Raw genomic sequence first — 16920 nt, forward strand, 5'->3', positions numbered from 1 at the left:
AGGCATCCTTCTAATCAAATTTCCCAAAATGTCTTCAATAACGGTGTGTCCTTAATCGATTTGTGACAATGCATTACTAGGCAGTTTAGACGTTCCTGTTTCATGGTGCTTTTCGTTAGACGTAGAAGGGCAGAAAATGTACGCTCTGGAGTTGCCATTGCCACAAGTAATGTTAAATATAAGGGGTATCGAATGGTCTTTTCGAGCATTTGAGAGCACACGAGCAGCGCATATTTCTTTGCGAGCAAGAGTATTGACAAAAGAGAGTCTTGCAAGCAACGAACACTTTTCAAAAAGCTACCTCCAATAAAACTTGGCCTACACTTTTAGGCAAGCACTTGTAAAAATATGTGAGCACGAGCAAACGAGCACCCACTAAAATTTTGCGGGCATTCCGTCCTTTTTAAAATTTTGCGAGCATTCCGTCCGAGCAGAAGCGTAATTTTGCGACCACTGCAAAATTTTAAGTTTAGTGTTTTTGGCAGTTGATTGGCAGCTCAAGTTTGGCGCCTTTATAAGCGCGCGAGCAAGATCAACTGATCAGAGTTGTAAACGTTGCCGACCAGTACAGTTTGTGAGACTTAATAAAGTACGTTGGCAGAACATGGAGTGTTGAAGTGTTTACTGCTAATCCCCGTCGTTTCTACTTCAACAGAGAATAGCTCCGAAACAGAAACACTCTATTGTCTTTATTGTTCACCACTAAATTTTCTTCCGCGCGCCCATACAAAAACGAGCATCGTGAATTATTTTTACTTTTCAGGATAAAAAACTTAATTGAAAGCCGAAATTTAACAGACGAAACAAAACCAGACAAGAAACCCACTAAATGCAGTGAATTTGGTTGGGTTTTTTTGTCTGCAGGCAGCTTGTTTACAAAAAACAGTCACGGGCGGGCACTATCGATCCGGGCATTTTTCACGGGAGGGCACTATGGGCTGATAGTGCCCTCCGGCGGACGGGCACTATCGCGTCACGTGTTCAATTTAAACCAATCAGAATCGGAGAAAAATTAGTGGTGAACTCTGATAATGCCCTCCGGCGGACGAACACTATCGCGTCACGTGATCAATTTAAAACAATCAGAATCGGAGAAAATTTAGTGGTGAACTATAAGGGCTGATAGTGTCCTCTAGTCAGAATCGGGGAACGTTAGAGGCGTTGGCCTTGCCGTTAGACGTTAGCATCCAACTCTCAGAACAGAAAGTGTAATCGTTGTCTGCTAAGCTTGGTCCGGTTTCAAAAACCTTGCGAATTATTTCGATCTCGATGTTTTTTGTAGACAAGATTACAAATAATCATGTGCTATGCAAAATCTGTAGGCGCTTATGTATAAAGATTAGAAGATCCATTTAACTGGTATAACAGGACGCAGCGATGTAGCTTTGAAAGCGGCAATTTAAAATTAGCATTTGTGTGTGGTTCAATCCGTTGCGCACACTAAGAAAAGCACTGATCGCAATTTTGTGAATTTGTCCACTCTTCAGTACAGAACTCCTAACCCCAGGAATAAAAAAAAAACATATTCCGGAGATCTTGCTTCAAGTTAAAAGCAAGTCTTGACAACAAAAGCAACTCTTTCCATTTAATCCCTCAGTTTATTTTTATTCTTTCGACCCTATTTTGATTTATGTAACTCACTACGGTCTACAGGGCTACAAGATTGCCAGTTTCTTTGACATACTGTCAATTAGTTTAAACATAGTTTGAAAAAACCTTATTGTTAGAATTTCTCCTTTCCCTATAGCATGCAAAAGCAAAAGTACACGAAAACATTACATTAAATTCAGCTCTTAATTGCTATAACCACAGAGCGAAAAACAATGGAACAAAATCTAAAAATCCTCCTGAACCTTGTAGCTAAAAACATGCCAGGGATATTTAGACGTAGAGGGCGTAAACATCAATGCAGGCTCTTCCTCCATTGTCGCCCTGATGTGCATTCGCCAAATCCTCACCAAACCACACACGGAACTGCTGGCCTGATTACACCGATTTGGGGTGGAAAAACGACATCACAAGCTCAGGAGAAACCGAGTTATATCCAGGAACTCTTCCCCACTTTTTGTCGTTAAGTATGAGCGCTGCTGGCGGCAAAACAACGGTATTGGAATCGTCTGTTATGACGACATTGATCATCAGCATTATATGTGCCACAGCCCCAGTAGGACCAGTGGTTTTTATTACCAGTGTCACAGGACACGTAGCCGTATAGGTTGACCAATCGTATGGCAGCCAAGTTGCCTTGAAATGGAATATTGAAAGCGCCAAACGCTCTATCTTTTGCGCCAAAGCACAAGGGAGCAGTATTCACCTGTGACCAGGTAGCTAGGAGAAATGAAATCATGCAGTTATAACCCTCGGGTATACAAGCGAGTTCATACACCTTGGTACGGAGGGTGGGGGTAGGGCTAGAGAGAGGATCTAGAGACTCGATCGCTGTGAACCATTTATAAAAGAATCTGCGTTTTATAAAGCACCTTTTTAACTCGGAGAATTCCGAGTTGCAGTAAGCAGGGCCAATTTCACTCCATTACTCCTTCGATTCCTATTAAAATTTAAATTAATTAATTTATTAATTAATGTAACCTGGAATTAATTTCAGTTGTTAATGCATCAGACAATTGAACCCCCCCCCCCCCGATCCCCGGGACTTACCGGGGAATTTAACATTTACCAATTGTTAAAACCCGGCTTTTTACCCCGCCAAAGGGGCCAAGACGTCTGTTAAAAGCCCCGCATATCGGAGGAATACGAACTAAATAAAGAACCAACTCAAGATTTTTCTCTTGTTGCGGAAGTTGAAAAATAATGATTCGATTTAGAGCCCGGGGCGCGTATTTACTTTTGGCACCTCAAAGGAGGGCGCTTATTCGAGACAGGGCGCTTATTAAGTTTTTTGAGAAAAAACCAAATGTATCTAACAATAAAAGAAACCGTAACAGTTAGAAATTGTTAAAAAAAGTTCAGTTACTTTTAAAATAATTGTACATTTCAGCAGTAAATATATACATGAACTGTATGCCGGGTAAATGGTCAGGAGTTTATCTAGTTGACGTCAATGACTTTAGTAGTGGTAGTTATCCACAATAGGGGCACATATAAGAAAAGGGGTGCTTATAAGAACGGGGGCGCTAATTAGAATGGGGGGTGCATATTGGAATAGGGGCGCTTATTTACAAAAACACATTCGAAGGGGGGCGCTTATTCGAAAGGGGGCGCTTATTCGGAAGGGGGCGCTTATTGGAAGGAGGGCGCTAAATCGAATCATTACGGTATTGTTCATCATATATAGTTATAAGAGTCTTGGGGATGGTAATGGTCATATTAGCTCTGTTGCACTGAACATCAACACCTGAAGCTAAAAAAATAAATGTGGTATAACGGTCGGGGAAAAGGAATGAATTTTAAAACCAAACCTGGTAACAATGTTAATTCAGATTAATACACTGTTCTGTGATACCGTCTTAGAAACCGTGGAAGCTGAAAAAGCCATATTATATCCTCGTAATGTTTTCCTTTTTAAAGTATTATATCTTTAAGGAGCGACAGAAAATATATAATCATGGTCCAATGGTACGTTTACTAATGAAACTAATGATAAATATTTCCAAGGAAAGATAGACGCTTGTGTGTTGTGTAGATGTAAGTTTAAGTCGATGCTTACTGTGACATGTTCTTTTATCTGATGATAAGCTGAGTCCCGGGTTTGGACATTCACATTTGTAGCCTCCTGCAGTATTAACACACTTGTGACTGCAACCTCCATTTGACGCAGCACACTCGTCGATATCTAAAAGAAAAATCAGAATTGATTCTGTGACACTACTGTCAAGATTGATTAGCTAAGTACTAACGGATAGCACATAAAATTCTAAAAATCATCACGATAGTTAATACTTGACCCACCAGGGCATGATACTGGCTTAGCACTGTCCGTCCAGTAACCATCTGCCCCACACTGCTTATAAGAGGGACCCTGAAGCTGGTATCCCTGTGGGCATGAGAACGAGCATGTTGTGTTGACATCAGTCTTTGACGTCACGCAGCTGCTAGGAGAAATTTTTACAAGGCGGCCAGCGTTCAATTCCAAATTTGAACACTTTTGAACTGAAACTGAAATAGATCATAATCAAACATCAAAAACAATTCGGCAAATGGAAAACAAATTAAAGGCGACGTTGCATGTTGAAATTTTGAAGTTATCTATAATAACTGTTGCTTTTCCTCATAAGTCGGTCAGGGGGGCGAGTAGGGGGGGATTGGTAGGGTATGTGCTTCTGACGTCACTATATGGCTGTGACTCATAAATCATATCACTCTATAGATAACGTCAGGGACGATGCTTCTAGGCCAATTTTAATGCGGAATGCAAGATATAGAGCAAGACAATAGTAGTTGTGTGTACATAAGATTAAAACAGGCCAATCAATCTAGTCCGCACTGAGTAGATGAAGGACCGCTGAGTTGGTATCCACGGGCGCAAGAAAAAGAACAAGTAGATCCATACTTTTGATTGAACGAAAGACAGTGAGAAGGAGACACTCGCACACTACTCCCCAGAGAAAGCTTTTGGCACCAGTTTGCTGACAATAACCGAACGTACGTTATTCTAGTATTCAATCTCAAAATCCCCAACGAGTCGGACGATGAAGAAGGAGAAGAAGAGGTTTAAAGCCTATTTCCAGTCCGTACTGCGCAGACTCGGGGTTTGTTTTCGTTTTTGTTTTGAATTCGTCATTGAAACGTTACACTTCGGTGACAGCATACATGAAGTTTTTTAGTCCGCCATTACAGTTCGTTTCGTTCAAGAATTTCCGATGAGCTGAAACGTCGGTTTGAAATAGCGTCAAGGTTCCTCTACTCGTTATTATTTGTTCTGCAAGGATATCTGGCGTTTATTATGAAGAAAAAGGTAAGTTTGTCGCGGAATTTTTAGTTTTGCTTGTAAACATTCCTTCGTGTGGGCTCACATAAACATTGTAGCCTAGATTGCGCAGGACGGACTGGAATTCATCTTTAAGCCTTAGAGTGATGCACTGGATAAGTCAATAACAGGACAGTGTGGTTGTAGCGTTTCACTCAGTATTTGTAAGACACCGCAAAAGATGAACTGCTCCAAACATTTGCCAGAATGGGGCAAGAAGGTTACGCGTAGGATCCGAAGTGCCTACCACAAAAAATATTATGCAGAGAACAAGGAGCGAATCCTAGCCCGGCAGAAACGATAGCGTTAAGAGAATGCTGTGGTTATCAAAGCCCGTCTCGAAACAAAGCGCGAACAAATCAACAGGAACCGGAGAGAATATCGTAAAAAGAACAAGGAACGCGTGGGCGGTTACCAAAGAAAATACCATGAAAATACAAGGAACGGAACAACGAGCAATGGAGACAATATTACGCAAAGAACAAGGGACGGATCAATCAAGGAAGAAGAAGTAGAAATAGGACATTTTTGGTTATCAGTAGATGACACCTGGGACCAAGGTTCTGGGAAAATGCAAGTGGACCCCATTTTAGTTCCAGCGATCATGTGGTTACGCTTTATGGAATATCGACGTGATAAAATTTTGTTAATAGGTGCCGAAAGGAAATAAAAACGCATTGTGATTAAAAATCTGTTGTTGCGTGATTCTTGATCGTGACCGAGTGAGTAATGTTACTGTGATGGATACCCCCACCCCTTGACTTCTCATTTGACCAAAAACACGTGGCACGTTACTGTATGGGATACCCCCATCCCCCTTTTTCTTCATAGACGAAAACGAATGGGGCGAATTTCTTTTTGGTCAGTTCGGGATCTCGCAGGTGATTGGTTCATTTCTTCTACAAAAGGTTGGGCTTGGCGAAAGCTATACCAAAAAGGTCTTAGTCAATTAGAACCCAACCAAGTTGTTTATTTCGACACGGACTCGATCATTTATTCCTGTCAAGAGGCCAGAAGAGTTTACCCCCTGGGTATTACCTAGTCTACCCCTGGGGGATTACCTAGTCTACCCCTGAGGGATTACCTAGGTGAATTTACAGAAGAGTTGGAAGACGGCAATCGCATCGTTGAGTTCGCATCCGCTGGTCCAAAGAACTACGGGTATCGAACGGCACGCGGCAAAGTGGAATGTAAGGTTTGTGGTTTTCCCCTAAACACTTGAGGACGAGAACAACTAAACTTTGAATTACTCAAAGAAAACGTCATCCGGGAAGTCTCTGACCCACTATCAGATCCACGAGGATCCCAGTCTTCAACCCGCACAAGATCACACGGGATGTCAACACAAAACAATTAGAAACACAAACCGAAATCAAGAGCTACAAGTTGGTCTTTGACAAACGGGTTGTGGACACGAAGAATTACTTTTCGTACCCTTACGGATACCTACGCCTTGACGAGGAAGAGGACGAAATGTTACGAGAGCTTAATGTGGCCTGGAACGAGCAGGATGATATGAACGTCAAATTCTGTGCGAACTGTAAATAAGTCCCTCACTAAACTCACTTCAACGCATACGCTCAGAAAGAACAAGACACACTCTCTCCCTCATACATTCCATTATCATTGCATACACCTTGCTCTTAAAATAGTGTACCTGCAGTTGCTCACCTCAGCTTGTAAAACTAGGATTTTTTGAGATTAAGGAGTTATTAAAATATAATTGTGTGACTGTTTTTGTAATACGTGACACCCTAACGTGACAAATGTATGACGTCATAAGTAGTTCGACCTCTTACATGCTTAACCTCCAAAAAATCCTGTTAGGTTAGTTTGGTGTGTTAAACCGCTGCCCTATACTACTAACGGTATATTCTAACTGTAAAACCGAGAGACTGCTTAAGCAACCTTAGCAGAAATGTTTACTAAATATAAGACTGTAATAATATATAGCACAATGTTCTCTGACCTACCATAGGTTTCGCAAACGTAAGGATTAGTTGTTCTACATGCCAGGTCGTTCCAAATTGTTCCAAAGTCCGTGCAATCCTCATTTCCATTATGGTTGTTTGGCTCTCCAGCACCCCAATTAGTGTAGCTTGGACGTGATCCGTCTACCCACAAAAAGCTATTCTTGTCTTTGGGATCCCTGTACAAACCAATCCATATTTTCTGTTTTATTATCGCTCTAATAGCTTGCTGTTCAGCTTGTGAATTTATTATCACAAGTTCGGATCCGAGTGCTTCACAGGCGGATTTTGCTGCATTCCAATTCAATTTCGTTGAAAAGAACTTGTAGCAACGACCTTGCATGAGAATCCAGTTGTATGGACATAGACCTAAAATGTTGGAAAAACCGCAAAGAAAAGTTCACTATCATTTATTCCCCAGAGCAAGAGTACCACTTAAGCTAGGAGAAAATACTCTCATAACGGCTTTCTTCAAGTTGATCGTTGAATTTTCATTTTTTTTAACGATAAAGTCGTTTATGTCCGTTCTGCATGAACACGATGTTCACTTGACACAGGCAATCTCTGAGCTTAATTGGCCGTAGATTTTTAGTTATCTTTTCGTTCGAGGTTAATAAGTTGTTTATTATATGACATTTGTTTGGCCAAAGACTCTCCAGGCGGAAGTGGTTGGTTCACATCCAGTTTTGCACGCGCGTGCGATAATTTTGGTCTCGCATCAATGGATACCAGTTCAATCTCGTTTTAACACCGCAAATTTGTTTAGCGAAATATAAACTTCAGAGAGTTCTTTCGTCGAAGCGACAAAAGAATTAGATAAACTTCGGTAATTTTTTCTTGACACTCTCTGTCTTTGTTATTCTTTGAACGCACGATTTTGGAGTTAAAATATTAAAATATCTTTGTTTACTGCTATAAATTTCGCTGAAATCTCAGCCTCATCAGGCATGTTCCGCCATCTTGGATTCTAGATGTTTTTGGTACTCAGTGTATGATACACCAAGTGTCTTGGTACTCAGACACTTTGTCCAAGACACTTGGTGTATCATACACTGAGTATCAAAAACATCTAGAATCCAAGATGGAGGAACATGCTGGATATTTCTTGAGAGATAATTCGAGCTGCTGCAAAGGTACAACCCAAATGCACACAAGACGATACGCGATGAGCGGAACGGTAGCATTCTGGCTGTGAATTGAACATTAAAGAGCCTCCCGAAGGCATGTTCCACTTTTTTCGGCAATTTAAAACATGTCGTGCTTTGATGGCGACAAAATAAAATGTGCGACATAAACCTTTTAATTTACATTTTGACTATTCTTGGATTTTAATTAGGCACGTTAAATAGAACCCATGGAAGTTGCCAACAAGTCAAATAAAAAGTTGTCAAAAACTAGTAAACGCTTTGACGAGTGCAACGGTAGGGCAAACGTCTTCAGTAATAGAACCCATCAAAGCTTTCAAAAACTAATCAAAACCTTGGCGAGTGGCAACAGTAAGAATATCGCCATTGTTAGATTACTATCAGCTTAAAGAAAAGACTTCTTTTAACGCAGGTTGCGTTAAAGAAAACGCGAATTTTGGCCAGTGATTCTGAGACAGTTTGTGTCTAAACTAGGCCCGAAGTTTGTGTTAAAATCAGAGTGCCTGCAGCCTTATCAGGTGTTTTATTGAAACTTATTTGTCAATATAACAACTCATCGCTTACCCAGTTGATCTTGGTTTTACCGTTTGCTTTTGTGTGGCTTCAGACCAAGGATAAACCACTCCCATTGCGAAAAACAAAATCCACAACATTGCCATTTGCATACGGTTGAATCTGAATAATCTTCAATGTTGGAAGACTTTTTACTTTACTGCAAGCAATATTTGCACAAATACCCAGTGGGATAACAGTTGAGCTATTGTGTATTAATCATAGGCAAGATTTCTCTAAAATATTAACTACTTACAATGTTCAGGTAGTTAAGTCGCGATACCTGAGATTGGCTTTATATACAATAGGCGTAGACAGGTGCTTACCTGGGATGGGGACCGGAAGGGAAATTCAAATTTTGGGCCGGAGAACATTTCAGGACCCTCCACTTAAACAGAAACTCATTTTAAATAGCCCTCTTTTGAAACCGTCAAAAATCAAAAGATTCCCTCCTCCTCTGCCAACTTATGACTGATCCTAGCAGTAGACAGACCTAGCAGTAGACAGACCAAGCAAGTGACCGAGCTCACCACTAGTTTCCTAAAGCATCCGATTGCTGCGCGGAGTGTCGTGCGTGGTTCGACTCCTGTCAGAAAATCAGAATTTTTCTTTACCCACTGACAAACTGAATACAATAACTCAGAACTTCAATTTCTTACAGAAATGCTGGTTGTAACGGGGTGTCCAGCTATGTAATAGACACCTTTCAAATGACTCTGGTCAGCCATTTAAAAATGGCTTCCGGTTAATCAAAAAAGATAGATAGATTAGTTATTTATCGATGAACGTTTCCATGAACCGGCGTCTTAAAATACTAGCCATTCATTGCCAAAAATGCAAGCCCAACAAATTTATAAATCAACATAACAGCTAAAGCAATCAGATAGCCAAATTTTAATTAATAAATAACAATACTTATTTTTTTCTCAAGCATCTCAGCGGTCCGGAATCCTCAATCCTTGAATCTGATTGGCTAATTGCGCGCGCTCCAGCGGTCCGGATTTTCCCATCCGGACCCCGCGTACGGACCGCTCACGGCGCGAAATCATTTTGCACCTTCAGTCTAATAACGAACACATGGAAGTTTTTGTTATTGCTAAAGGACAAAAAAGCAGTGGAATTAAAGGCCTCAAAGTTCTTCAAAGGCGAGTATTTATTTCCTTCTCAACAAAATCGAGTTGTAGTTTACCGTTCGCAGTTTGCCGTTGTTTGTACTTTTCGCAATGATTTTCACGCCATTGCGGTAAAATTCATTCGGTTTTTTTAGACTCCATCTATGTGCTAAACTGCCTTGTTTATCTGTTACTTTTTGCTAAAACAGAACGCTATTTACCATCATTCAAGGAAATGAGATTCTTTGATTAAAAACGGACAAATTAATTATCACAATATTGTGCCGTACTGGTAGACACTACGCATTTCATTCAGTTTGGCACTGTTTATCAGAATAAAATTCTGCTGGGAATCAACCCAGAGATTATAAATTTCTTAAATACAAGTGTGAATAGCTTGTAAAACTGCTTTTCGGTCAAAGAGTATTTTTTGAGTCAGAGAAATAGGCTAAGCAAAGTTGCCAAGTTGCAAGACTTTTCAAAACATCGGGAATTGTTCGGGAAGCCGAAATCGATTTAAATTTGTTAGGTTTTGTGGCATATTTGTGCTCTATTTTAGTATGACTTCATTTGCTTTTCTTGATTTTCTGTAGTGTAAATTAAGCTGAACATTTCTTGAGTACGGTTCATTTTAAGCGAAGCTATTTTATTCGGAATTAAATAAAAAAAAAAAACAGCATTCTTCACTCTAGCTTGTCGATAGAGTCGGACTCAACATTGAAATCAAATCCGCGCATATACAAACAAAGATTTTGCAACAGATTTTTTCACGGTTTCCTAAACAGCAAACACAAGAGCTAATAACAAACTCAACCCACATATGACGCCAGATCTGGAAATCGAACCGGGTCACATTGGTGGAAGGCGAGCGCCATAAACGCACAACAGTCTCAAAACGTATTACTTTAACTCCCTTTGTAGCCCGAAACTAGAAAGTGACATCCTCTTCGAGATATGATCAAAACAACATTTTTGTATTCGGAAGACAAATTTTAAGGCTATACTCACCGAAATAATGAACAAAAATGGCAATTTGTAAGACGGAGTGACGGAGTAACTACCTTATTCTTACTAATTTTCGCGCGTACTTAATTTTGCGAAAATTCGGGAGGCGAATTTCGCGAGTATTAATTTTCGCGATTGCAAGAAAAATTAGAGCAAAAGTGTATTTAATTTCGCGATTGTGTCAATGTTTTATCGATCAATCGTCAGAGTAGGAGTAAGGAACTACTGAAAATATACAAAGGTCTTATCAATGTATTTAACTACAAGGGGCCTGCTAACGGAAACTTTGGTGACTGTACTAAAGAGGTTTTGGCCGATTTATTAGGTAAAGAAAACAGTTATCAGAGGAAGGGTGCTAGTCGAAAACAAGACGGAAAGATATTTCAACGCTAGGGTAAATAGTTGCAGTTCCAAACATTTAAAATTTTTATTGTTTTGATATAGACAATATGGTATTAATTTTCGCGTGTTTAAATTTCGCGCAATGTTTTTTTCGCGCGTATTAAATTTCGCGAATATTTTGAAATCGCGACTACTCTTTTCCTTGTCATCCGATCAATACGATAAGAATAAGTAAATCGATCATGATATTAGAAGGTTTTTTCTCTCTTTGGCAAACGTTTCCCTCGAAATTTGATAAAAGCAAAATTTGCGCCATACGTCCACTTTGGAGTGTATGGGAACATTCGAAAAACACGCAAATGACTGGGCAAAAAAATAAATGTTTGTATTAATGGGCTTTAGAGACACATATACACTGTGCTTTCATTTAGCTCATGTCATTCTATATCTAAGTTTATTCCATTGAATCAAGAAGCAACGTTTTGTAATCTTCATGTGACCAAACCTTCTGTAACGTATTTGTTGGCTTATACTCTTTTATATCCTCCATACCTACAGGACCTAATATGATTCCACTTAAAAGCACGTCGAATCCTTCTCTACCCTCAGTATGTATTTGCATTTTGTGAATTCCTGAACTTATCGCTGTCCCAAGAAAGTAAATACGTGTTTGTAAAAGGATCCTTCCGTAGCTCTTTCCCTTTATGGTTAACGGGTTGCGTTCTTTTTTACAAAGCCAAACTTTGATACTTCCATTTCGAAGACAGCGAAGTACTACGCCAACTGACCACCTTTTAGATTTTCCCGCCATTTTAGGGACAGTAATGGAAAACTCGATGTAGCTTATTCCTTGTCTTGAGCGCCAACCACCGAACGAATCACTTCTGTCTGCGCCAGTTCGCATCATCCTTGCATTCATGTTTTGAGGAGTTATTTCATAAAAACCCTTTCGTATCAACACCTTGACTTCAAGTGATTGAGTTGTTTCGCCTGAAATTCTCCAGTTTGTCGATATAAGTGACCAGCAAAAAGGCTTTGAAATTAACATTTGGTTAGGCAATTGGATAAATAACGGTTCTCTTTTATCATGGAACTCAGCCAGCTTCATCTTACTTTTCCTGGGACAGCTGGCAACTCGTCTAAGCACTTTCTGAAAATAACGAGTCAACATTACTGCAATTTGTGCATGGCTCTTGATACCAATGTGAATATGATCCTCGTTTATCATGTCTGCTTTGATTTCGATACGCCGCTTTGAGTTTTTCTTATCCATTGGACAAACAACATCTCGCCAGCTGAACACTGTTATGTTATAGTATCTGGCGATCTCCTGCTGCCCGACATCTTCAAGATTGAAGCATTTTGGATTAAGAATTTTCTTCCACCAATTTACTTTTTCGATTAAATCGACAAGTGTTACATACATGACTAATGGTTTTGACGAGAATGACAATACTCGCCGTGTCAACTGTTCCATCGGCTGAGCGGACACACCATAGAGGTACCCGTAGTCATTCACCGACAGCTCAATGAGAACTAAGTCGGGCTCTTTACTCTTCAAAAGGTAATTTTGTAGACATAGGCTGAAAAAGTCGCTTCCAGTTCCCCCGAGGGACAAATTTCTAATTGTGATTTTAGAACCAGTGTACGGTAAAATCACATTATTCCACCACTGAAGAAATAGCTGGTGATAAAGTTGTCTGTGATCTGTGATTCCTCCTCCAGCCGAGTTCGATCCTCCAATTACAATCATTTCGATACTCTCTCCCCTCCAGACTTTTTGAAAAAATGCCCAGACACGAAACGAGCTTTGGCCATAATTATGGATGGCCCTTTCAATAGTCTTTTCAGTGACGCTCAGCTGCTCAAGATTTCGATAGACGAGCCTATCCTGCCAAAAGTTAAAAGGATCTTTGTCGAACCATAACGCGATACAAACACGCAATGATTGGGATATTAATACAAAAAATAGCCACGTGGGTTGGTGCATGTTCGGGAAAGCCAGTTCACAGTAGTACACTTCTGACAGGATTTATTTTAGAGCTTAATCTCTTACATTTTTCATCTCATTTAATCATGTTGTGTCTCGGACGATTGGACAAGGAGACAAACAGGTGCCATTGTTTCGCTTCACATGACTTTGTGATGTTCTCTATTTACTACTAGAAATAGTTGACACTAGGTTGCCCCCGCTGTTAATCAGTTTTCTTTTCTGTAAATCCGTTTCTACAGTCAATTCTTTCGCTTGATATCTTGGCTCTTCTGTTTATTCAATCGATTAGAAATCAATTTTCTGTTTGGGATGTTTATGAAGAAAACACTCCCTGGCGGCTCGTGTTTTCTAATATGGTTTCTGGCCTTATCTTCTTCAAAATGAAAAGAGGACATGCATGCTTGTTTTCGCGACTTCGTCGCTCACAAGGTTGCTTCGCGGACTCGAACTCGAAGTCTAGCTAGATTTTGGCGAGGATAAACTTTAGAAACAGCAAAACGATTTAAAATTAGCATTTGAGCCCACTTGTTTGAAAGCCAAAGCATGAAGAATGACATGAGAATGATGAAAACTTAAATGAAAGAATTTCTCACCTCTGTCAATAGCTGTCAATGCAAACGCCTGCCGCGAGTCTTAAATAATTATCTCGAGATATCTTTTGAATTTCTTTCTTGATGCCGCAAATCATCTAGTAAATCTCGTCTGGAGGTGCACTGATCAAGACTTTTCTCCGTTAAAGTAGTTTGTGCCAGGTAAATCGCGATATTGGACTAAGGCTTGCTTATCGTTAAGGGCCCATAACAGTATCTTTAGGGAAAATTTAATTGGCTGTAACTTGATATATCTATGCTTGTATTTAACCAAATTTAGACAGTAGTTTTAAAGTGCGAGTGCAAGCCAGTTAATGACGTCATCGGGGCACGTCTATGTCACGTGACCCAGAACAAAAAAACTGAGTTTTACGCAAGAAACTTACGGTCTTAAGGTGAATTTCCACTGTCGCGTTTTTGTTGACGCACGTTAACGTACGTAAAAATTGTAAACGTACGTAAAATGAAATTTTACGCGCGCGATTGCGTGCGTCGAATTTACGTTGTCCAATTTCCAAAGCCACCGAGGGACAAATTTCTAATTGTAAGTTTGGAACCAGTGTACGGTAAAGTCACATTATTTCACCACTGAAGGAAGGACTGGTGATAAAAATCTCTGTGATCTGTGATTCCTTTCCCAGCCGAGTTCGATCCATTGATAACAATCATTTCGATATTCTCTCTTCTCAACACTTTTTGAAAAAACGCCCAGACTCGAAACGAGCTTCGGTCATAATTATAAATGACCCTATAAATTGTCTCTTTAGTGACGCTCAACTGCGCAAGATTTCTAAAGACAATATTAATTAATCCTGTCCTGCCAAAAGTTAAAAGGATCTTTGTCTAACCATAACGGGATGCAAACGCGCAATGATTGGAATATTAAAACAAAAAATAGCCACGTGGGTTCGTGCATGTTAGGACAAGACAGTTATTTGTACACTTCTGACAGGAACTTTTTTAAACAAGAACTTAATCTCTGATATCTTTCATCTCATTTAATCATGATGTGTCTCGGATGGTTGGACAAGGAAACAAACAGGTGCCATTGTTTCACTTCACTTAGACTGTCCACAGCCTCTCTATTTTTCAACGCAAAAAAAAAGCAAAAGCGAGAGAATCGCTCCCCGCCCCCAACCCCCTTGCTTCTTGCGACTTGCGCTGGCGTCCAGTTCTCTCCCCGTTCTCACCGCGCGCTCATCGATCGAAAAAAACACGAAAAAATAGAGGGCTGTGAACAGTCTACACTTCACTTGATGTTTGTGATGTTCTCCATTTATTATTTAAAAAATGCTAAAAAGGAGTTCTAAAAAAGTTCTAAAACCAAAACGTTTTTGACGCTGGGTCATCATCAATGATTTTAAAATGAACCTTTATATTCAACTTGGTTTTGTGTTGTTATGTAATTCCCGAGGGGAACAGTGCACCTGTTTGTTCAATGTTGGTTTCTCGCAAGCAATCGACGCTCAGGCCTTCCATTATTTTGCGTCGAAAAGTTGTTTTTTCCGTATACACATGTTCCATGTGTATCTGTGACTTGGATTTTTTGTGAGGTGGCGGGCTGGCTCCGAGTTACGGGTCTTATTATCGTGCTCTGCTTTTCGCACTGAAAAATTACGTCAGTTTTAATTGTTTCGCCAATGTAAGTTTGGCCACATTTGCACACGGCACGATAGATTGCATTTGAATTGTGCCAGTTTTTGTCTTTCAGGTTAAAAAAAAACTTTTGATCTTTCGAGTTTGCCATAGAATGATAAACATGAAATGCCAATCCGTTAAAATGTTCAGTTTGTTTATGAACAGTTTACTGAGCTTCTCGTTGTCCTGGGAGTAGGGTAACTTGATTTATTATTATAACACTACTTTATAACTCCATTTATATAGATGTTTCTTCCAGAAGCCCCACACGAATGTTTTTGTCTTTTCAAGACAGAAAATCGGCAGACGACTTACCGGACGAGATCTAAGAGACCATGAAAACAAATCTTTCTTCAACAATGTCTCCAAGAACAATGTATTCAGTTTCAATGACCGTCTCTAAAACCAAATAGAAGGATGCATGTGTTATGGGCCATTCATTATTTCTGGACCTCGCCAACATCATCATGTAAAAACTAGAAGTAGATGTAGCTGGCCCTTAAACGCTAGACTAACTCCTCGATCGCCTAAAAGACTACCATCCCATGCCCAATATTTAGTTAAAAAAATCCTTAATATATGGCATGTGGGATGCGGGTTATGTCAGTTGTTCAAGACGCATAACAGACTTAACTTCAAAAAAGCGCCATAACAAACTCAAATGTAAATGAAACTATTCACGAGATTGGGCAAGAGTATATTCAGTGAAGGCGCACTGACAGTTAATTTATGCTTTTCTATCCTTTGTTGGAAAACGTTCTTAACATACATTGATAACTACGGTTACAAAAAAAAAATGAAATGGTCTTTGGAGTCACCAAAAACCGAACAGACCAACTGGGTTTACTTTATCATTTTCCTGTTTTAAAGAAACCAAATTAACCAAAGAAAAAAGGCAATGGATTACATTAGCTTGTCAAACTACATGTTTGCAGCTTTATTCATTTGCATCTCCCTGTTTTATTTTATACGCACCCTACAAAAGACTAGTATGTAATAAGCCCAAATGAGTCAATTGATGCAACTGGTTAAGTTGTGCCAAATGAGTCAGTTGATGCAACCAATTATATAATAAGTTGTGCCAAATGAGTCAATTGATGCAACTGGTTAAGTTGTGCCAAATGAGTCAGTTGATGCAACCAATTATATAATAAGTTGTGCCAAATGAGTCAGTTGATGCAACTGGTTAAGTTGTGCCAAATGAGTCAGTTGATGCAACCAATTATATAATAAGTTGTGCCAAATGAGTCAGTTGATGCAACTGGTTAAGTTGTGCCAAATGAGTCAGTTGATGCAACCAATTATATAATAAGTTGTGCCAAATGAGTCAATTGATGCAACCAATTATATAATAAGTTGTGCCAAATGGGTCAGTTGATGCAACCAATTATATAATAAGTTGTGCCAAATGAGTCAATTGATGCAACTGGTTAAGTTGTGCCAAATGAGTCAGTTGATGCAACCAATTATATAATAAGTTGTGCCAAATGAGTCAATTGATGCAACTGGTTAAGTTGTGCCAAATGAGTCAGTTGATGACTCCCTGACGTCTAGATTCTTCGTCGCAAGCATCACCTGAACGAACAACCTTTGTTTTATATATAAACGAACCTAACTCACGGTCGACGCGCTATATGATTACGGTC

At 39.7% G+C, this 16920-nt stretch overlaps 2 protein-coding genes across 2 annotated transcripts; both read right to left on the minus strand.

Moving 5' to 3' along the window:
• Positions 1 to 1578: 1578 nt before the first annotated feature.
• Positions 1579 to 9252, minus strand: LOC144635044 (P-selectin-like). Its single transcript, XM_078494113.1, has 5 exons — positions 8607 to 9252; positions 6901 to 7266; positions 3910 to 4116; positions 3668 to 3793; positions 1579 to 2328 (listed from the first exon to the last, which is right to left on the minus strand). The coding sequence occupies exons 2-5, from the start codon at positions 7238 to 7240 to the stop codon at positions 2072 to 2074; spliced, it is 930 nt and encodes a 309-aa protein (XP_078350239.1). The 5' UTR covers positions 7241 to 7266; positions 8607 to 9252; the 3' UTR covers positions 1579 to 2071.
• A 1530-nt stretch (positions 9253 to 10782) lies between these two features.
• Positions 10783 to 13043, minus strand: LOC144636916 (uncharacterized). The gene is made up of 2 exons (XM_078496116.1): positions 11006 to 13043; positions 10783 to 10933 (listed from the first exon to the last, which is right to left on the minus strand). The coding sequence occupies exon 1, from the start codon at positions 13041 to 13043 to the stop codon at positions 11508 to 11510; it is 1536 nt and encodes a 511-aa protein (XP_078352242.1). The 3' UTR covers positions 10783 to 10933; positions 11006 to 11507.
• Positions 13044 to 16920: the final 3877 nt, after the last annotated feature.

The sequence above is a fragment of the Oculina patagonica genome, chromosome 13 (assembly GCF_052425735.1).
Source record: "Oculina patagonica isolate OP01 chromosome 13, crgOcupat, whole genome shotgun sequence".
NCBI classification, from domain to species: domain Eukaryota; kingdom Metazoa; phylum Cnidaria; class Anthozoa; order Scleractinia; family Oculinidae; genus Oculina; species Oculina patagonica.

What these genes read in the sequence shown, in the direction of transcription:
- LOC144636916 (XM_078496116.1), bottom strand. Translation starts at nt 13,043, where the DNA reads ATGCACCAACCCACGTGGCTATTTTTTGTATTAATATCCCAATCATTG.
- LOC144635044 (XM_078494113.1), bottom strand. Translation starts at nt 7,240, where the DNA reads ATGCAAGGTCGTTGCTACAAGTTCTTTTCAACGAAATTGAATTGGAAT. An exon ending in TAAGCCAGTATCATGCCCTG is followed by an intron (nt 3,794 to 3,909) that starts GTGGGTCAAGTA and finishes TTTTTCTTTTAG; the next exon opens with ATATCGACGAGTGTGCTGCG. An exon ending in AGATAAAAGAACATGTCACA is followed by an intron (nt 2,329 to 3,667) that starts GTAAGCATCGAC and finishes CATTTCTCCTAG; the next exon opens with CTACCTGGTCACAGGTGAAT.